The sequence below is a fragment of the Artemia franciscana genome, chromosome 18, assembly GCF_032884065.1.
Source record: "Artemia franciscana chromosome 18, ASM3288406v1, whole genome shotgun sequence".
Taxonomy (NCBI): domain Eukaryota; kingdom Metazoa; phylum Arthropoda; class Branchiopoda; order Anostraca; family Artemiidae; genus Artemia; species Artemia franciscana.
In genome coordinates this window covers 22,541,322-22,564,586 of record NC_088880.1, presented here as the reverse complement: position 1 = coordinate 22,564,586, position 23,265 = coordinate 22,541,322, and the positions used below count along the sequence as shown (strand labels likewise).

Sequence of the window (23,265 nt, the reverse complement as noted above, 5' to 3'; positions counted from 1 at the left end):
AATCGTTGCTGCGTTAGCCTCAGGGGGATTGGTCCTGAAGTGAGTTGTTGGTAATTGCAGTAGTAGCAGAAGAAATCAAACGCAATACAGAAAACAACACTGGTTGATGAAATCAAACTTAAAAGAATAGAAAATACCCAAAATAAGAATGGGGCTGCCATACCTTTAGTGTTAAAATAAATTAAAGCCCAATGGCTTAATCGATAGACAATGTAACAGTGCCATTTACGCATACGAATTTTTTTAATATTACTAAATTTGTACTTTATTGAAATATGAAATGTATATATATATATATATATATATATATATATATATATATATATATATATATATATATATATATATATATATATATATATATATATATATATATATATATATATATATATATATATATATATGTATATGAATATATATATATATATATATATATATATATATATATATATATATATATATATATATATGTATATATATATATATATATATATATATATATATATATATATGTATTTATGTATATATATACATAAATATATATATTTATATATATATATTTTTGTGTTTGGCCTGTTTCTTTTTTTGTTTGTTTTTTTCCGAGATGGAAAGTGTCATTCTTTTGTTGTTTGTTATATTCTATTTTGTTCTTGTTTAGTTCTTTTTCTTTTCTTTTTTGTTTTGTTGTGGAGATGAGGCCATATTGCTTTGTTGTAAAACTGTATGAAAATGGTTGATGGTGATCGTGGCACCCCGGGCAACAGCCGTCTTAAAGATTTGGAAGCTTCATTTGTGGATTTTGGTAGTATGTTTACGGAGCAGCTCCACCGGAATTTTGATATTGGGATTGCTGGTCAATATGTTTCTTGTAATTCAAAGTACCTATTTAAAGATGGTTTGAGGTCCGGGTATAGTGTTAGTGATTCTGAAGATCTCAGAGTTTTCCATCTTAACTGCCAGAGTTTGAATTCATCTTTTAATTTTATAAGCGAGAACTTTCCATTTTTCAAACTATTGGTCTCACAGAAACATGGCTAAATGAGCATAACTCTGCTCTCTTGGATATTCCAGGGTATACATTTATCATAGGAATCGTCAATTTCGTCAACATGGAGGTATTGGAGCTTATGTACGGAGCGATATCGAGGTTTTGGTAAGAAGTGATCTAGTGCTGTTTCACGAGATGTTATTTGAGCCACTTATCCTTCAGCTCAGGCTTAAGCCAAAAGATGTTTATGTTGTTGTACTATATAGACCACCACCTGGGTCTATACCGGCCTTTTTGGATATTTTGGAGGAACAATTGGATAAACTACCTACTGGTTCGCACCCATTCTTCATGCTTGGGGACTTTAATATTGACCTTAACGATATGAATTCGAATACTCCTATGGACTTCATACTGCTTTGCATGTCATATAGTTTATTTCCCACTATTAATATTTGTACGCGTGTTACCATTTTAACGGCAAAGCTACTTGATAATATGTTTTCTAATTCTAAATTTTCAGATCCAGGGGTTATTGTTACTGATGTTTCTGACCATTTCGGGAGTTCGGCAAGTTTTAAAGTTTGTTTCCCGAGGCAGCAAGGCCCTAGACTGAAAATGAGTATGTTACCTGTGCTCAACCAGGGTAACTTAGAAAAGTTTAAACAAGAGATTTCTAATGTTGATTGGAATAATAAAGTTGAAAATCTAGATGATATAAATATAAGTTTTCAGAGATTTTATGATACATTGATCTCTATTTTGAGTAAAACTTGTATAATGAATCGGACAAGGTCAAGGAAAAAGATGCCCAAAAAGCCGTGGTTGTCAAGTCTTCTGCGGTGCACAAATAAGAAATACCAGTTATATAGGGATTCAATAAGGAATGAAAATGATCCAGTTTGCACAAGAGTTTATAAAAATTATAGAAATGCTCTTAATAAACTTTTGAGAAACGCGAAGAAAAAATATTTTGAGTGTAGATTTAAAGATGCTTGAGGTAACCCGGCTAAAACTTGGAAAATTATTAAAAGTGTTATATCTTCAACAGATCCGGTTCTGCCTGATGAAGTTACTACAAGTGATGGGTTAAAATTAAATGACCCTGATGTAATTTTTAATGCCCTTTCGGAACATTTTGCAACTGTTGGGGCTCGATTTTCTCGTACTACAGTAGCTTCTGAAAATGATCCTCCGCTTGAGACTTTTATGGGTACTTCTGTCAATGTATCAATGTATCCAAGATCTGTCACTCATGATGAAGTTCGTAAGATTATCTTTGAGATGAAAAGTTCTTCGGCTGGGAGTGATTCCATTAACCTTCTTGTTTTAAAAGCCGCGTTTCCAAGCATTTCACATATATTAACGTCCCTTATTAATGCTTGTTTTAAGCAAGGGAAGTTCCCCAATTGTTTTAAAATTGCAAGAATAACTCCTGTGTTTAAGGGTGGTAATAAGAATGATTTGGGGAATTATAGACCAATTTCATTATTACATGTAGTTTCACGAGTTTTAGAAAAATGTATTAATATTAGAATTTATGAGCATTTGGAGCGTCATAAACTTCTACATCCGCATCAGTTTGGTTTCAGGAAGGGCAGAACAACAGAAATGGCGATTTTATTTATTACTACTATTATTTTTGGACTGAATTAAGGCGTTTGACACTGTTGACCATCGAATATTATTAAAAAAATGTGAATTTTATGGATTAATGGGTGCTACATTGAGTTTGCTGTGGAGTTATTTTCAAACTAGACAGCAGTATGTCAATTTACAAAATTTTTGTCTAGTAAAAATGTTGTTAATTGGGGGGTTCCCCAAGGATCCGTACTGGGTCCGACTCTGTTTTTAATTTTTATTAACGATCTACCGCATGTTGTGAAAGCTCTGCCCAGAATTGACGACTTTGTTGACAATGGTCCGATTAAGACCCAGCTTACTATGCCCTTATTTGCTGATGATACAACCTTGGTGTGTGTTGCCCCTACAGAACAACTGCTCATGTCAACGATAAATGCAGCTACGAGCAGGATATGTACACGGCTTGAAATAAACCACCTTGACCTGAATATAGATAAGTCAAATTTTGTTATTTTCTCTCGATCTCCGAATTTTTACCCTTGGTTTACGAAAATAATTTCGGAGCGGAGAATTATTAAACGAACAAGATTCACCAAATACCTCGGAATCAATGTTGATGAAACCCTATCATTTAAAGATCATGTGAAGTCAGTTTCGAAAATATTGTCACGTAACTTAGGTATCATGCGCAAATTAAAACATATTTTTCCCCCAAATGTTCTACGATTGTTATATTTTTCCCTGATTCACCCTTACATTTTGTATTGCTCGTCAATTTGGCTTGGTACTTTCCCTTCGATAGTTTGTCCAATCCGTGTGATCCAGAATGATTCTATCCGAGTTTTTGTGGTGTTGGGAAACAGGAGTCTTTGAGGCCTGTATATAGAGATTTAAATATAATGCCTGCAGCTGGATTACGTGATTTTTATGCGTTGATTTTTATATATAAGTATTACAGTGATAGCCTTCCTGATTGTTTTACAGGAATATTTTGTGAGAGGTCTGATGTTCGCCACCACATTACTCGGATACGAGGTAATACTGAGGTTCCTCGATTAGTTTCAAGTAGGTCTTCTTTTTCACTTATTTACAGAGCTTCAAAACTTTGGAATAAACTGAGTATAGATATCAAGGAAATAGGTAGCCTTGGCCAGTTTAAGTCTGATTTACGTGTGGAGTTGCTCGGTAGGTATGCTTTTGAAACAGATTAACTAAAATAAATTTTACATAGGTTATTCATTTATAATATTTATGTATTTTTTGTTGTTGTTGTCTTTTTGTTGTTTATGTTTTTTGTTGATTTCGGTATATGGTCTCATTCTCCATATTTTCTTATGCTCCATATTGTGTCTTTATTTTCTTTGAATATAGCACAGCCTCGCAAGCTTCGCTTATGTTGTGTTATTGATTAAGAAATGTTTATTTCTAATAAAATTGTTCTACTACTACTACTACTACTACTACTACTACTATATATATATATATATATATATATATATATATATATATATATATATATATATATATATATATATATATATATATATATTAGAGTGGCGAAACCCTATATAGGCCAGTGTATTCTCCTGATGAGCCCTTATGTTGGGTGTTGCCTCTGAATTATTTGTCTATATTATTTTTTCTATTGTTTGGTAAATGACGACTTATACTTATTGATGACATGACTGCCTGTCCATGGATTATTCTTTATGGTTGATTGTGTGTGGCTATGCTGTTTGACCTATGTGATTGTATGGATGAGTAGGGTTAAGGCCTCATTCAAGTGCTGGTCTATATTAATCACTAATTTAGGAAAACAGTCTTCCTTTTCTCCTTCTGTCTCTTTTTTTTTTTTTTTTTTTTTTTTTTTTTTTTTTTTTTTTTTTTTTTTTTTTTTTTGTTTGTGCTGTAGCATTGGTGATTTCTCTTTTCATGATATATATATATATATATATATATATATACTTTTTTTGTTTATAAATATTTTACCGGGAGGCCGGTGGCCTCACCGCTGGGCCCCACCACTTGGCACGCAGCAGGCTTCTATATATGGATTCTCATTGTCACTTTTCTTTTAAACACAGACAATATGAGCCTTTTCTTGATATCATAACGTCCAAGATGAACCTTAAGTTAGAAGTAATGCCTTTGTAATTTTTTTTTTTTTTTATTAGACATTTGACTTTTGCCACAGCTTGTCTCTTGTCATTATGAAAGACAAATCGCCGAACCATTGAACAGTGAAGCCTCTATTCATTTTATGATACAAATATCCGTGGATCCTATGACACACATCTCTGGATTCCGTGACAGCCCAATCCCTGAATTCCTTGAAAGCCCTATCCCAGGATTCCACGACAGCCCTATCCCGTAATTCCGACGACAGCCAGCAGGTACATGATAAATCATAGAGAATGTTTTCCAAGAGATGCAGGTGCATATTACGCATTTGGGAATATTTTTCTGTGGTTGTCTAGAAATAGGACCTGTTAAAGGGCCAGTAAAAAGCTGTTTCATAATAGGGTCTATTTACTTTTGGTTGTTCCGTAATAGGTGTTGTTTACTTTTGCTTGTTACGTAATAGAGAATGTTAGAGTCCATTAATCAAGTGGGGAAATTTTTTTCAAGACATATCAAGATTTTTTAAATATATTTTTCTTCAAGACTTTTTTCCTCATGATTTCTTTAGTTCTTACTTAATAGTTTCTCTGATTCTTAAAAAATCTATGAAAGCAGTGTGGCAAAAACCTTCAGGGTCCGCTAGTGAGGAGCCTTGGGGGGACGCCGGACCACTAGCGAGTGATTCAAGCAGGCTCCTTGCAACCTATTCCAACTAGGGGGCCCAGCAATCAATTTCAATGTGGCCCCTAACATCCAAATTCATACGGGGAGGGGGTCTTAGCATCTAATCTCACCGGGGTCCTAAGCCTAACCACCAAGGGCCCCCTAGCAACCAATTCCAATTGGGGTCCTAGTATTCAATTCATCCGGAACCCCAGCAACCAATTCCAACGGGGTGGGGCCTTAACTTCCATTTCAACCGAGGCCCTAGCATCAGGCTCCATCGGGGCCCCCTAGCAATCAATTCCGATGGAGGCCCTAAAGAGCAATTCTAACGGGGCCCCTAACACCCAATTCTATCGGATGCCCTTAGCAACCAATTACACCAACAAGAGGTTTTTTCCAAATGTTTCAAGATATCTTTGGATGTCATGTAATAGAGGAATGCTTACTTATGTTAAAGATGATGCAATCTCGCGCGATATGCCAGACTCGCGGGCCCGTGGGAAATACCGGCTTATAACTGAGGTGAACACACGTTTGATGCTACGTAATGACGACGGAAACGTGAGCTGCTATATATAATTTAAGAGATTTCATTTTCTTTCAATTTGTTTTTCTCAGAGAACCTTTATCCTCCAAAGATTCTATGTCTACATTAGCATTTGAAAGTGATTCCCCCTCAATGAAATAGAGCGCTAACCAGTTGGACTATGAAATCTTTTTTTTGTTTTGATTCGGCTAATACATTCTACAAGATAACCTATTTCGTGCAAGCAGATCCCCTTGCACGAGCATACTAGAATGATTAAATGAATTGTGTGTTCCCATATGGCTGCAATAATTAACATGCAGATGGTAAAATCGATTAATAGAGATTGCTTACACTTGATATGCACCTGCATGTGAAGTAAAGCTTTAGAGAGTGTTATCAGATAATATTGTGACTTGTTCATAACATATTTTTAGTAATAGAGTCTTTTACTCTATTGTGACTTGAATATGCTTCCAGAGATGAAATAAAAGCGAGAGTACCATTATAGCTAAAATATGCTACACCTTCTCACATGATAAAAAGTTTTTTCTTTTCCTCTTTACTAAACATAATTTTATGCTTATATTATGGGCATTCTTGAATGAGCATACCAATGTGCATAGACTACAAGATGCTTAAATTGAATTAGTGAAATATACTGAAGTTTTATCCTGGATCAATAAATCTAAAGGATCAAAACTTTTACATACAAGTTTTATTAATAAAAAAATTTACAAAGCATTATCAAAACATAGAAAAAGCAGTTAAAAATCAACAACGGAGATACCAAAACGTGAAAAACCCTGACGTACGGTGATGTGGATTGCTTGGACCATCATATTATACAATTTCAAGTAAAGGTGGGAGGTGTTAAATGAATTTTTCGGCGGTGAGGTGACCGAAATCTAACACCCGGTCAAAGAAGTGAGGGATTTTCATTAAGACTCCTCAGAAATAACCCTTAATAAGGTGGAAATTTATCTCTAATAGCACCCCGCCCCTTCTGGAATTCGTTCTTGGGGTTGGTTAGCCACACATTGTTACGGTGGCATGAATTGCTTAGACTAACATTCTTTAGAACTGAAGTTTAAGCTGAGGGGTGTTAAAAGAATTTTTTTCGGCTGAGGGGGGAGTGAAATCTAACGCTCAGTCTAAGAAACAAGGTATTTTCATTAAAAGGTATTAAATATATATTAATGTGACATAAACTTACGTCTAACGAAATTATGTGAAACTTGAAGAGAAAATATGATTTATATGTGCACTTGTCAACCAAGGATACATAGTCTTGGCTCAAAGAAATGACGCATTTTTGTTAGAAGCTCTCAAAAGTATATTAATATGGCTTAAATTTACTTCTAATGACATTGTATTTACTTATTTATTCATTTATTATTACGAATAGCGGTAAGCATCGATGTTTGTCGCAAAACATATGATGTTTCATATGTCATATAATATCATATAAATATAATATTTGAAAAGAAAATATTGTTTAAATGAGCCCCACCCTTCTTAAATTCATGGTTCTTTTCGCTAATATTTTATCCGATGTCAGGTTTCTTCACGTTTTACTATCTCCGTTGTTGAGTTTTAACTGCTTTTTCTGTGTTTTGATAATGCTTTGTAAATTTTTTTATTAATAAAATTTGTATGTACAAACTTTGTATTCTTTAGATTTACTGATAAGGATAAAACTTCAGTATATTTCAATAATACAATTTAAGCATCTTGTACTCTATGCACATTGGTATGCTCATTCAAGAATGCCCATAATATAAGCATAAATTTCAGTTTAGTAAAGAGGAAAAGAAAAACTCTTGATCATATGTGAAGGTGTAGTGTATTCTAGATATAATAGTACTCTCGCTTTTATTCATCTCTGGAAGTATATTCAAGTTACAATAGAGTAAAAGACTCTATTACTAAAATATGTTATGATCAAGTCGCAATATTATCTGATAACACTCTCTAAAGCGTAACTTAACATGCAGGAACCTACCAAATGTAAGCCATTACTAGTAATTGATTTTTCCCTCTGCGTGTCAATTATTGTAGCCATTTTGGAACACGCAATTCATTTAATCATTCCAGTATGTGGAGACAGGGGGTTCTCCATACGTCGAATAGGTTATCATGTAGAATGTATTTTCCGAATCAAAATATTGGAAATATTTTCATAGTCAAAGAGAATAGAACTCCATCCCATTGAGGGAGAATTCCTTTCGAATCCTAATCTGGACGTAACATCTTTGGTTCCCTGAGAAAAACGCATTGAAAAAAACATAATCTCTTAAAGTATTATATAAGATCCCACGTGTTCATTGGCATTACACAATATCCCACGTGTTTGTCCTCCTCAGTTACAACTAGGGATTCTCCAAGGGCCCTGAAGTCTAGCATATCACGCGAGATTGCATCATTCTTAACATAAGTAACCATTCTGGTATTACATGATATCCAAAGAAATCGTGAAACATCCTGAAAAACGTCTTGTCGATAAAATTAGTTGCTAGGGCACCCGATGGAATCCACTGCTAGGGACCTCCGTTGGAACTGCTCTCTAGGGGCCCCCGATGGAATTGGATGCTATGGCCCCAGCTGTATTGGTTACTAGAACCCCGTTGGAATTGGTTTCTAAGGGGCCCTAGGTGGTTAGGTTAGAACCCCGCCGACATTGGTTGGTACGGCCTCCCAAATAAATTGGGTGCTAGGGGCTCCATTGAAGTGGCTTCCTAGCCCTCCCCCACAGTTGGATTTAGTTGCTAGGGGCCTGGTGGAATTGCTGGGTAGGAGTCTGGCGTCTTGAAGCACTAGTGAGCCCTGGAGGTTTCTTCTGCCCTGCTTTCATAGGTTTCTTAAGAATCAGAGAAAGTATTAGGTAAAAACTAAAGAAATCATGAAGAAAAACATCTTGAGGAAAAATAGCATTAAAAAAGTCTTGAGATGTACTGAAGAAACGTCTTGAAGAAAAATGTCTTGAAATGTTTTGAAACGTCTTGAAAAATCTCTTGAAGTAAAATGTCTGAATAAAACTCCCCCATTTGACTAGTGGACTCTAACAATCCCTATTACGTAACAAACATTCGTAAACAAATCCTATTACGGAACCACCAAAATTAAACAAACCCTATTACGTAACAGTTTTTTTCCTGGCCCTCTAATACGTTTTATTACGAACAACATAGAAAAATTTCCATTACGTAATATGCACCTGCTTCTCTTAGGAATCATTCCCTATGATGTATACAACACGCACCTACTTGCTGTCGTCAGAATGACAGGATAGGGCTGTCGTGAAATCCAGGGATAGGGCTGTCATGGAATCCAGGGTTAGGGCTGTCACGGAATCCAGGGACAGGGCTGTCACGGAATCCATATGCGTGTCATAGAATCCATGGATGTGTGTGTTATAAAACGAATAGAAGCATCACTACTCCTTTGTTTCTTTCAATTTTCTAGTGGTGGTACAAATAATTCTTTTTTTTTTCAACGATTTATCAAGTCCTGTTTTTGATTTTCAAAGGTATGGTAGGCATTGATCCCTTCCGGTCCCTTTTGACTCTTCAAAAAGGAACTAGAACTTTCAATTTCCATTCGAATGAAACCCTTTAATGTAAAAATTCTCTAACCCTTCGAATGTAAAAATTCTATACACCCCTGAGCATAATTTACAGAACTTGAAAATGGGTTCTGGGGGTTGAGTAAACCTTGGAGTTTTGTTATATGAACTTTGGTTTATTTTGAACAAAAAGACTATCTAAAAGAAATTGATTGGATGCATTTGGGGAAAATTTGGCTGTTGGGGGGGGGGGGGGTTGGGCTCTGGGGTTATGTTGCCCCAAAATTTTTGTCTTATAATCGCTAGACAATTTCGAAAAAATGACTATTTCAAAATGTTGATTGGATACATTTGGGGAAAAAAGGATTTGGGGGGTAGATGCCATCCGATCACTTTTGACTCTAAAAAAGGAACTAAAATTTTCAACTTTCAATTGAATGAACACCCTCTGAAGTTTATACGACCACCCCTTGTATAAAAATATGACCAAGGGGCATAACTTACAACACTCGCCTCAGGGCTTTGGGGGTTGGGTCGACCCTGGAAGTTTTTTATTTGACTTTTGAACTTTTTTGAACAAAATCACTATCTAAATTTTTAATTGGGTGCATTTAAGGGAAAACAGGCATTGGGGAGGGCTAATTACCCTCTAATCCCTTTTGACTCTTAAAATGGGCACTCAAACTTCCAAATTCCAATCAAACGAGCCCCCTATGAAGTTTATATGATTATATCCTCCTTAAAAAATATATATGCCCCCAGGGTTCAACTTACAACACATACCCCTGGGCCCTGGGGGTTGTGCCGAACCCAGAGTTTTGTTATCTGATCTTTGATCTATTTTTAACAAAATGGCTATCTACAAATTTTTATCGGATGTATTTGGGGAAAATAGGGCCTGGGGTACTAGTTCCGATCACTTTTGAATTCTAAAAAGGGCACTCGAGCCTCAAATTATTTCAATGGAATGAGTCCCTCCAAAGTTTATATGACCATCCCTTTCATATAAAATGTCCCTGGAAAAAAAATAATAAAACACGGGAGCTTCCTGGACTTTAACTTAAGGCAACGCTACAGCATTGCCTCTGATGGGTAACATTAAACTTGATGGATTTTATGTATTTTGAATAAGCATAAAAATTGGCTTTTTTATGTATCCATTGTTTTCAAGACCCGGTGTCTTACACTTTTGGTTACTATTGAACCGCATCGTTCCATACTTACGGTTTGTTACTGCGGTCTATTTGATTTCAATTAGACTTTATATGCAAGTAACTTTGTAGCTCTCTTTACGTTTTAACAAAGCCGTTACTTTTCGCTAATTTTTTTTTATTTTATAAACAATAAATTTGCGGCAAAAATTAAATATCAAAAAATATATGTTGTGCGGTTCAAAGAGTTGACTCCTCAGATCAATGCCAAGATTACCAAGAGAATTTAAGAACATGTCCACATGCCAGAAACTTTTTTCTTTTCTCAATTCTAGATATTAATATATCAGTAGTAAGCTAATTAGAATTTTAAATCAATGCTTAATTTGTTGTTAAAAATATAATACCATCTTCTTTTAGAAAAAATGAATTAATTTATTTGATGATAGTCAAGTATTGAGAGACTTAACAGCTAAAGTATTTTATTTGACTAGATTATTCACACGAGTAATATAACACATTTATTACAACAAACAGTATACTTTGTCCAGAGTACCATTTTGTGACTAGAGGGGGGGGTCTTGTCATTAATAGAGGGTAAATATCTCGAATTCACACTCGTCAGTAAAAATCAATCTAACAAAACTTGCTCTGACATGCCTCTCATCGTCCAAAAAAGACTTGGATGAGCGGCGCTGTTCCAAAAATATTGGAGACAAATATATATATATATATATATATATATATATATATATATATATATATATATATATATATATATATATATATATATATATATATATATATATATATATAAACTTAAATTGGATATGAAAAATATTCTACTATCAAAGAGTAAATGAAACCCAAAACGAACAGCGAACAAACATACAAGAGGTTCTAATATAAATGAAAAAATAAATCTTAAAAATGAGCAAAAATTAAATTCTAAATCGAGGTTAAAACGAACAAGTGTTACTGCAAACAAGAGTTTGGCAACTGCCCCCTTCCCTAAAAGTCTAAAGCACACTGCGTCGTAAGTGCTTTGCTTAAAACTATATGTGTCTTGAACTGTCTTGGAAAGAATTATTAAAATTAAACTGAATATTTGATACATAATGATATTAATTGCTGAAAAGTCATCAGTTCAAGATTTTCTTTCACTAAAATTTTCATTTTATTTACATTGTTGTAATAAGTACAAAAGAAATTTCTGTAATATAATTCGTTTTTAGTAAAGCACCAATCACGTAGAAGGCTATAGACTTTTACAGCTAGGGAAGGGGGCAGTAGCTTAGCTTTTGTTAGCAATGAAACTATATGTGTCTTGAATTTTCTTGGAAAGAAAAAATAATTATAAACTGAATATTTGATATATAATAATATTACCTGCCGAAAGCTCATCAGTTCAAGATTTTATCACATTGTATTTTTTTTTATTTCCAATGTTGTAGTAAGAACATAAGAAAATATTCATAATATAATTTGTTTTCAGTAAAGCGCCAATGACACAGTAGGCTTTATACCTTTAAAGTAAGGGAAAGGGGCAGTAGCCAAACTCTTATTTGTAACGATTTTTTTCATTTTTATCTTGATTTGAATATTCAATTAAATTTTGCTCATTTTAAGATTCATTTATTCATTTATATTTGTACCTATTGTATGTTTGTTTTCTATGGTTGTTTATTTAATTTTTATTCGTTTTGGATTTTATTTATTCTTTAATAATATTTTTTGGCCGTTCTGATTACGAATTACTAGATTTTATTCCTGCTGAGCTTAAGTTTTACATGACCTTTATTTTTCTTTGAACAACTTCTTTTTTAGAATTTTTTTCATTAATTAGTAAAGACGGTGGTGGGTACAGTGAAAATATTAAAAATAGAATAGTCAAGGCCCAGGAGTTTTCAAACACATGAAAAAGTTTGAAAGAGGAGAAATATAAGTCTGCTAACCAAGATTAGAATATTGTAAGCTACAGTGATAACGGTGATTACGGATGGTTCTAAAGGGTGGGTGCTCCAAAAGATGGAGGAGTATTTGTTAGATGTTTCCAAGAGAAATTATCTACGGATTGTTTTGGGTACCCCGGGTACCGCACCCGTCTGACAGACCGTATCTCAAACAGTAAGCTGTATAAAAAAAAATATGGTTCAATCCCGCGTTTTGGGGCTGTAATGAGAGAAAGGATGGGATGGGTAGGATACGTTTAGCGGATGAAAGATGACCGATTGTCAGGATTTGTCCTTGTCAGCCAACCAACTAGGTCCAAACGAAAGCAAGTCGTCCCCGAATAAGGTAGAAGGGGGTCGTATGTAATGATTTAAAGAAAATTGGTTCTTTCTGACTGGGAATAAATAGGGAAGCTTTGAATAGATTGGAGTAAAGAACAAATGTGCCTAGCTGTATTGGCATCAGGTGACTTGGTGTTGCATTAAGTTCCTAGTAGCAATAATAGCCTAGTATATCTGAAGTATCTTGGGACCAGCTTTGGGGGCAGAGTAGAAAATTTCAAATCGCTGGAGAAGGAAGGGGTAAGAGGACTTCAAAATCGTTGTTTAATGAGAGGATGAGAGGATAGAAAGTCGTGTCTCCCATCCCATTAAGAGATTTTGCGCCATTATCCCCGGAATAACTTCCGGAAATGGCTTGGGGTAGCAGGCAATAATAAATCAAGAGGAATAATATATATCCATATTATTAAAACTGACTATCTACAATGTCTTTGTAACGGTTTGAGAGATCAAGATTTAACATTGAGTGTATTCTTTTATTTATTGTTGATCTTGACATGCATTTCTTTAAACTAGAAAAATTAATTTAAAAGTTAAAAAAAATTAAATATGAACAGATCAAAATACTTGTATATTTAAGGCATCTAAAGGATGGTGGTACAAATGCCTTCAACCCTACAGAAAACAAAAATAAAGGACATTTCAAGTCCTTTTGGTTAAAATTCCTACATCTTATTCCCCCCCAATTCTATACTAAAAATATTATTTGAAAATTATACAAAAAACTGAAGTTAATAGAAACATTATGACTGAGTAATCAATATTTGCTGAAAATTTAGACAACAATCTTAAATTTTGGCTCTTCAGCAGAAAAACTGAAAACAACTTTCTAAACATTCCCAGAACTAATCCATGACGAAATTATTTCAATTAAAAAACGAATATGAATTCAGTAAAAAGGGCTTTCCGTACAAAATTTCTTCAAAGAGTAGTTACGAGACAAATTAAACCTCGAACGAGCATAAATAAAGCTATATAAGAATTTAAGCTTAAAATGGGCCTAAAATAAGGTGGCTACGTCAAACGTTAAAATAATCGATAATGATATCGATCTATAAATGAAATAGTAAGCGAACAGAAAAAATGAATAATTAAGTCAAACTGATTTGTCTGTACAAATTGGGGGCTTTTACATTTATTTTCCAACCTAAAAAGATTTGGTATGCCAACTGAGATTTTAAAGTCTGTATATTGCAGCTATGTTGGACCTTCTCTAGAGTATGCATGCCCTGATTAGCATCCAGGATTGACAAAAGATCAATTAGATAGACTTGAGACGATACAAAAAAGAGCTGTAAAAATTATACTTGGACAAAACTGCTCAACATACGAGTATGCACTGAAACAACTCAATTTGGACTCACTTGATAGTCATAGACATGGCTTAACATATAAATTTGGACTAAATGGTTTGAATTCGCCAACTCATTTTCATCTACTACCCAACCTTCAGAGCCCCCCAACTGAAGGACTAGACTCCGACAAATAAAAAAGAATTGTCTCAGCCAATAGTACTGAGAGATATCGTAAATCATTTGTCCCTTATTTTACCCGTCATTTTAACAATATTGACATGACTAATATTTAATGTTTGATTAATATGTGTTTGATCAATATAAGTTTGATTAAATTTTCCTGTGAGTGTTTTTGAAGGTACAATTTGTTTTTGTCATGACATGCTAATGCTAGCTCCAGCTATTGTAGTGAATAAATATATTCTATTCTATTATAAATACCTGAACCCTCCAAAGGCCAGAGCGTCACTTACGATTTACTGAAAACAAAATATTCTTTCTCTTGTAACATTAGAAAATCATAAAATCATGGGACTTTCAGGAATTGAGACTTTCAGTATTGTTATATTTTTCACAGAAAGTATAGTCTAACTAGTTTGACTAGTTTGACGGAAACACAATAAAGAAAATATGGATTAACAAAAGAAAAATATATTGTCTTTAAAATATCCCTTGGGAAACAATGGCGTAAACGAGAACGAATGCATATATTTCGCGAAATTTTTAGAAACATTGTTTTCACATGTTCACGGAAAGACAGATTTTCATCCAAAATAATTCCAAGATATTTAAATTGATCAACACGTTTTAGTACCCAATCATTTAGATAAAGAGAAAACTGTTCTGTTTTCTGAGAACCAGATCGAGAAAACAGCATATATTGACATTTCTTCTCATTTAACGAAAGTAAATTTATGGCATACCAAACCCCTGCAGATAAAAGTGTGTTATTAAGATTATGAAAAAGTATGGATAAATTAGCATGGGATGCAAAAATGACAACATCAGCTGCAAACATTACAATTTTACAAAGTGGTAATACTTCGGGCAAATCATTTATAAATAGAAGGAATAAGGGCGGTCCAAGGACAAACCCCTGAGGGACCCCACAACTTGTCAAAAAACTTTCCGAACGGATATCATTAATTCGATCATGACAATCAGGTTTTCTACCCGTAAGATAAGTTTTGAAAAAATTTAAAGGTTTTGAAGCAAAACCATATTTTTGGAGTTTCATTAACAACAGACGATGGTGGACTGTGTCAAAGGCATTGGCGACATCAAGAAATACCGCCAACGCATACTGATCACTGTCAATTGCATCATTTATCTCAAGCAGAAGTTGATGAATCGCCGGCTCCGTTGATTTTCCTCTAATGAAACCAAACTGAGAAGGATGAAAAATATTTACTAATTAAATAATTATGGAGCTGGTGGCTCACTATCTTTTCCAAGATTTTACAAAACACTGATAAAAGCGATATACCTCTATAATTTGAAGGATCACTAGTAATTCCGCCTTTACGTAGTGCAATAACATTAGCTTTCTTCAACAGATCAGGAAAAACTCCCTGTACAAATGACAAATTATATATTTGTGCAAGTAATGGGGCAACATCAGCAGCTACCTGCTTTACTGTTTGAGTAGAAAAACCAAATTCATCAGACGAGGAACTATTTTTAAGCTTCATGATAATTTTTTTCACATGTTGGGGTGTCGTTACGGAAAGGTCAAAAGGGTTTTCAGTTTGATGATCGTTAACAAAAGAAATGGTAGGGTCAATTAACAATGGAGAAAAAAATTCGATGTAAGCTTTTTTCCTACTGAACTAAAATAGTCTCCCAATATATTCAAGATTTCTTTACGGTCAGTTACCTTCCTTCCATCAACTTCTAGACAATCAACACTAGATTTGGATTTATGGCTAGGTCGAATTCTTTCACTGCCAAATTTTTTTCATATCTGACTTATACTGAATAAACTTATCATTATAATATGTTCTCTTTGCATATCTAAAATCGAATTTAACTTATTCTTATATGCTCTATATTCTTCAAAAGGGGCATCACTTGGAATTTTTAAATACCTCTTAAATTTTCTATTCTTATTCTTAATTGAAATCATAATTCCCTCGGTAATCCAAGGATCAAATTTTTTTGAATATTATACAGACATTTTTTGGGCAGAGGGGGTATGCTTGAGGTGGATTTCTATGGGGAGAATATTCCTAGGGAAGCATTTCCCCAGGAGAAAAAACTTCTGGGAGAAGAACATTCCAGGGGATATATTACACTGGGGATTTGACAGAATTATCTCTTTGCCGAATTTTTCATTTGAATATTTTCCAGGGAAATTAACCAGGGGCTTTTTTCCGTATGTTTTGTTTTCTGAGAAATAATTTCCAGGGAAGGGGGTATTTCTGGAGTGATCGAGAAACTTATTAGAGATTAAAGTTTTATTCAAATGAAAGAATTCTAAGGGGAATTTTTCAGGCTGTATTTTCCACAAGGAATTTTACAGGGAGGGGGATTCTCAGGGAGGAAAGAATTGTCTGGAGGGAATTTGACAGAGGGGTTGCTCTTTACGTTGCATAAGATTTCCACTGAAGAGTTTTCTGTAAGGGGGAGGGTATATTCCGTAGAGGTTAGCCATATTTACCGGCACTATTTGAAAAGTGAACAGAAATCGTTCCATATATGAAGAATTGCCACCTCCTCAATACCTAACTCTTTGCTCCAAAGTTTGACTGTTTACTGAAACTGAAACACAGGGGCCTTTTTATTAGAATAGGAGGCTTTTTAAAAGTGCTAACAGTTTTAGCGCAAAGAGCAAGGTATGGAGGAAGAGGCAACCCCTTCATTCACGGAATAAATCTGCCAAAATTAATATGCATTTTTTTCATGCATGGTGAGCCAAATTCGAATCTGCGTTAGTTAAAAAACGTTCAGGAATTAAGTAAAAATAACAAGTTTTTTTTTCACTGAAAGTAAGGTGCGACATTAAAACTTAAAACGAACAGAAATCATTCCGTATATGTAAGGGGTTGTGCCCTCTTAAACGTCTCACTCTTTGCACTAAAGTTTTTATTGTTTTAAAAAGTAGAGTTGTGATAAAGGGTCAAACTATAGCGTAAAAAGCGAGCCGTTGAGGAGGGGACAACCCCTTTTATATATGGAATAATTTCTGTCTGTTTTAAGTTTAATGTCGCTCCTTACTTTCAGTCAAACAAGCTTGTTTTTTCTCTTTAATCCTTCTAAACGCTTTCCTTTCAAATGTAAAAGAACCCAATTAGTTTAGACGTTTATTTATTCGTAAATCCAAAATCCCACGCATCAGAGAGATTGCTTCAACAATTACCCATGTTCGTTTGAAAGGTTTTATTTAGGAGTCAATTTTCTAGATGTTTGAGTGCGATAAAATCAAAAAGAAAAGTTATGACAAATGAATATCCATTTAAAATACTAAAATTATTTTGAAAATCACACATATGATTATTATAACATACGGTTTCTTTCCTATAATCGACCTTTTGTCACAAATATTTAAGAAAGACTGCACAAACTCAAGGGCCTTCGAATTTAGACGAGATCTATTTGCAACTTTAAGACTTTAACGTAAAGAACGAGGGGTGAGAAAGGGGCAGCCCCCTAATATCCGCAATAATTCGCGTTCGCTTTAGTTTTAATGTTGTTCCTTACTTTCAGTTGAAAAAACTTGTTTCTTTAAGTTACTATAGGGTTACAAAACCAAGACACAAAAACCTAGAAGGAACTCATGAAGTTTCTCCAATAGGGCCTAATTTTCAAGAAAGTATGTTTTGAGTTTATAGTACTGGGATTACTACACTTCTTTAATGTTCTCTCGAAATAGTACTACTAGGAACAATCTTGTTATTAAGTCCTTACTGTCAGTCCCAGAGGTAGTTATATTTATAATAATGTCTATTCTCGTCGTTCTGGAGGGCAGCTAGGCCCCTCCCACGCCCCTTTTTTCTCAAAATCATCTTGATCAAAATTTTGAGATAATCATTTTGTTCAAAATAGTTGAATGGCTGAATAATTAGTCCTCTGTGATATCATGACCCCCCACAGCCTCTGGGGAAAGGTCTTTCGGTTATAAAATTTGCCTATTGTTTATGTATTGTATTTGTTATTGGGAAGTATGCATACTTTGTTAGGGTTGGGGGGTATTTTTTGCTGGTGGTATTTTCCACGAGGATAATTTTCCCAAGGGAAGAAAGTTTCCAGGGGGTGAATTTTTCAGGGGAAATTCTGCAATGGGAGAACTTACCAGAATTCCTATACGAAATTCTGCTTATATCTTACTTTCTCTGTGCTGACTCAATTCTATGCGTGGAGGTGTTAAGGGTAATTACTAGAGGTAATTTTTCACCGGGATTGAATTGTCTAGAGAATAAATACTTGGGGAGGAGGGATTTTCCATGGAGGTGTAGCCGTATTTCCCGGCATTATTTACAAAAACGATCAAAATTCAAATAAAAAACAGGTTTTTTAAACTGAAAGTAAGGAGTGACATTAAAACTTAAAACGAACGGAAATTATTACATATATTAGGGGGTTGCTCCTCCTCAACACTTCACTCTTTATACTAAAGTTTGAATTCAGTACCAATCCTTCAAAAACAAACCCTTCACTATGTTCCTTTATTAGAATAGTAAAAAGTTTTTTTTAAGTACTAAAAGATTTTAGCACAAAGTAAGAGGTGTTAAGGAGGAGCAACCACCAGTTACGTACGTAACCAGTTACGTAGTAATTCTGCTTGTTTTAAGTTTTAATGTTGCTCCTTACTTTCAGCTCAAAAAACTTGTTTTTTTCTATTTAATTATAAGCAGGTTTGAGTTTTGAATAGCCAATGTGTCATATAGCTTGTAATAAAAGACTATTAGGTTCATGCTCAGATCTGAAATACCTGAAACATGCGTCTTACCCCGACTCCAGCTGGCATAAACCGACGGACGCTGTTCACTGGAATAATAAAAAAGTCTCTTTCCTGTATTTTATTCAAGTTTGCATCATCAGCAGATGACATGTCTGAGTCCCCTTTTTCTTTTTTCCTTCTAATATGGTTATTGTCAAAATTTTCACGAGATCTGTATTCTGGTTGACGACTATTTGACCTAGTTCGAGGAAGAGTATTGTTTTTTGTCGAATCACGAGAATGACCTTGCCCCTCAAACTTTTTTGAAAGAGAAGGCTCTTGACTTCTAGTCCTTATCGAGGGATGGTCATCTCGTGGGCTTCTATGTCCAAATGTTACTTGTTTTCCCATTCTGGGGCACATAGCAGCATTATTTTGCATTACAGTACCCTTTAAGCCGCCTAGACCACCTACACTTAAGCAAACCTCTGTGTCATATAGACCACTTCTAACTGAACGAGACCCAGCTTGAACTGGATCCAATGGTATCCTTTGATATTTCACGTCGGGCCTGGGGTCTTTTTGACTCGAAAATTTAGCACTGCTATTCTTAGAACCACTTGAGTTTGATCTTGAGCCGCCTGATCCTTGGTCTTCATGATGATTTAAATCTAATAACAAATGTGTCCTTAAACGATGCTGGGGAGAAGGAACAAGATCTTCCATTGGAATAACAGCAGTGCCCCGCTGTGCGGGTTGGCTTGATGTCGAACCCAACGTGAAATTCTGGCTAAACCACTTCTGACCAGCACTACCCCAGCTAGAACAAAATCCTCCAGTTCCCGTATCACAATATTCTGTTCCCAGTCCTCCACTTCTATAAGGTTTTGAGGAACTGGAATTGAATGAAGGATCCTTGTCTCCGCGCAAGGTTTTGAAATACATTAAATTCATGGCTAGAGTTGGATGCGCGACCTTTACAATCTGAAAGAAACAGTATTTTTAATATAAATAGATGGCATCAAAACTCTTAACAATACGCACCCAAAACAAAAGAGCATATCGTACATTCTTTTTAAAATTAGTTAGAGTAAGAAGGGTTCCTTTAGTAAACGCAATTATTCAGATCTACACTGTAGTTTTTTGAGATTCACTATTTAAGTCCTTGAAGAAAAAAAAATTATGGTAAAAAGAACAAAAAAACCTAATTTCTGTCCGCTGTTCAGTAAAATTATGGAATATGAAGTATGCCCCTGCGTCCTGTGCGTGACAATTTATGAAACACCCAGGGAAAAAATGAGAAAAATGTATAAGGTCTGGCATTCTAGAGCTTAAATACGTTGTTCATAGAATCTATGTCAGTTTTTTTTAGAACAAGGAGGCCTTATGAGGAGGTCCATATACAGTCACAGACAGGGTATTTTTCACGAGTTAGATTAAGGGGCAAGTAATTTATTTTGGTTGCTTTTTGTTATTTATTGTTGTATTATTGTTATTCTTCTTCTTTTTTGGATTATTATGGACACACTTTTTCTATTCTCCTGTCTTTTTCTTTGACCCTAAGCTTTTAAAAAAAATTAATACTATTTTACCATCTGTTTATTGGTTGCTCAGTTAAAGGTAGTGTAATGTTGCATGATATCTTTTAATAAAAAAAAAAGTGTCTCGTAATGCAATAAGCTTCATGGTTCATGGAAATTAAATTTGCTACGGGATGGTTGAATAGGGTAAGTTGGGACTGGAGCTTAGAATATGCTGTTTGAATAACCTATATGATCGGTAAGTAATGAGCAACTCTTGTTAACAGAAACTACAGTCCTTAAATATGGTATTTCGATAATAATATGTGCATCAAATAACCTTCATTCTCATGTTTATTCTAAAGACATGAAAGTTTGTATGTTTAAAACAATCTATCAGAATTTACTTGGATATGAAAATTTATATAATTTCAGAAAAGAATGATAACATCCCCTAAGAGTACCATGATCTTGAACAAAGTTTGATGGTGAAGTTATGCATAAAAAAAGCATATTTTCCTTTGAAATGCGGATTTATATAGGTATTAATTTGTTTGTATTGCTATTGTTTATTTTCCTTTTGTTCTAAGGAGGAATCAAATCCATCCAGCAGTCGTACAATAGTTGGATCGGACTCATTTAAACAAAAATTCTAGTGCCTTGTTTATGTGAAAATGTAATTTCAAGACCACAGGATACTTTCCCAGCCGCTTTCTTTGTTTAAACACAAGTTTTCGCCTTACTAGCGCTATAAATACCAAATTATACCTGAATTGAGGTTTTGTAAATGGTATAATAATAGCAAGACCCCCTGAACATAGTTTCTCAATTCCTGATAAACGTACTAAAGTGGGCTGGGACATTCTGTCCCTAAACATAAGCATCCTAAGAATCAAAGCAGCCACCTTGACCTTGATCGGAATTTGAAAGAACTAGTGGTCTTTGAAACGTCAACAGGGGCTCAAGGAAAACCCGGTCCTCTCCTGCCCTTTTCCTCCTCAGATATTGCCAAGATCACAATTGAATCGGACAAACATTATTAGATAGCTATTTAATTTGCATCGCCAAAAAGGTCGTAAGAATGCCTCCAAAAGGGCCATTTCTCAAGCAGCTCCAAGTACAAGTGTTCCAAAAAATGCAACTGCCTCATTCTTCACAATTATATTTTAGTAAAAGAGATGGATTATTTTAATCTTGTTAAAACCAAGATCATAGAAAAAAAGTCAATTGCTATGATAGAGGGCAGTGACTGGACCTGTCACCTCTCCAAATCATCTCTTCAATCCAGTATCAGCTTTTTAGCTGAAAGACTGATATATCGAACCTCATTTAAACCTGGAACATGCAAGGATTCTCAATCTCGGTGCGAAAACATGCTAAGTTTGAAGTGCTGACTGACTCGGCGCAATACTGAGTTAATTCTTGAGTGGTGACAAGTTCCAAAAACAAGCCAATCAATGAATTGCTGCAAACAAGAAAAAACCAAGCTGGTAAGTTCAAAACGAGACAAGCTCTAAATCAAAGTAAAAGTCCCTATAAAACAGTTCGTGGTAACGAACTGTAGTAAGGAGCGACCCGGCTCAATAGTAACCAAAACTCTAAAAAGTGGAATTTTGATACCAATAGTTACATAAAAAAAATCGCATTTTAATGCTGATTTTAAATATATAAGTTTCATCAAGATCAGTTATACCCATCAAAAGATACGAGCCTGAGAAAATTTGCCTCATTTTAGAAAATAGGGGAAAACACCCCCTAAAAGTCATACAATCTTACCGATTCAGCGTATCTGAGAACCTTATTGTAGAAGTTTCAAGCTCCTATCTGCAAAAATGTGGAATTTCACATTTTTTGCCAGAAGACAGAACAGGGATGCATGTTCATATGTTTTTTTGTTTGTTTTTTTTTCCAGGGGTGATCGTAACGACTGAGTGGTCCTAGAATGTCGCGAGAGGAGTCATTCTAACGGAAATTAAAAGTTCTAGTGCCCTTTTTAAGTGACCAAAAAATTGGAGGGCACCTAGGCTCCCTCTTACGCTCATTTTTTTCCAAAAGTCACCGGATCAAAATTCTGAGATATCCATTTTATTCACCATAGTCGAAAAACCTAATGACCATATCTTTAGGGACGACTTACTCCCTCGCACCCCGTGGGAGGGGCTGGAAGTTACAAACTTTGACCTGTGTTTACATATAGTAATGGTTACTGGGAAGTGTACAGACGTTTTCAGGAGGATTTATTTTTGTTTAGGGGGGGGATTTGAGGGGGGTTACGTGGGAGGATATTTTCATAGAGAAACTTGTCATGGGGGAAGAGAATTTCAATGAAGGGGGCGCAGGATTTTCTAGCATTATTTGAAAAAAAAACAATGAAAAAATAAATATGAAAAGTTTTTTCTACTGAAAGTAAGGAGCAGCATTAAAACTTAAAACGAACAAAAATTATTACGTATATGAGGAGCTTACCTCCTCGTTATACCTCACTCTTTACGCTAAAGTATTTTTAGAAATTCCAACTATTTATTCTACGGCCTTTGTGATTCAGAGCTCATTCTTAAGGAATTGGGACAAAATCTAAGCTTTAGGGTAAAGAGCGAGGTATCGACGAGGGTTGAACCCCCTCATACACGTAATAAAAACATGCGAATATAGAAGCTCGTTACGTAAATTAATTCG

At 34.8% G+C, this 23,265-nt stretch overlaps 1 protein-coding gene across 1 annotated transcript in view; it reads right to left on the bottom strand.

Moving 5' to 3' along the window:
- Positions 1-23,265, bottom strand: part of LOC136038759 (uncharacterized) — a 122,677-nt gene that overhangs the window by 41,414 nt on the left and 57,998 nt on the right. The window contains exon 2 of the mRNA XM_065722129.1: positions 19,139-20,053. Within this exon, the coding sequence (XP_065578201.1) occupies positions 19,139-20,023 (885 nt within the window). The 5' untranslated portion in view covers positions 20,024-20,053. The remainder of the gene's footprint in view (positions 1-19,138; positions 20,054-23,265) is intronic.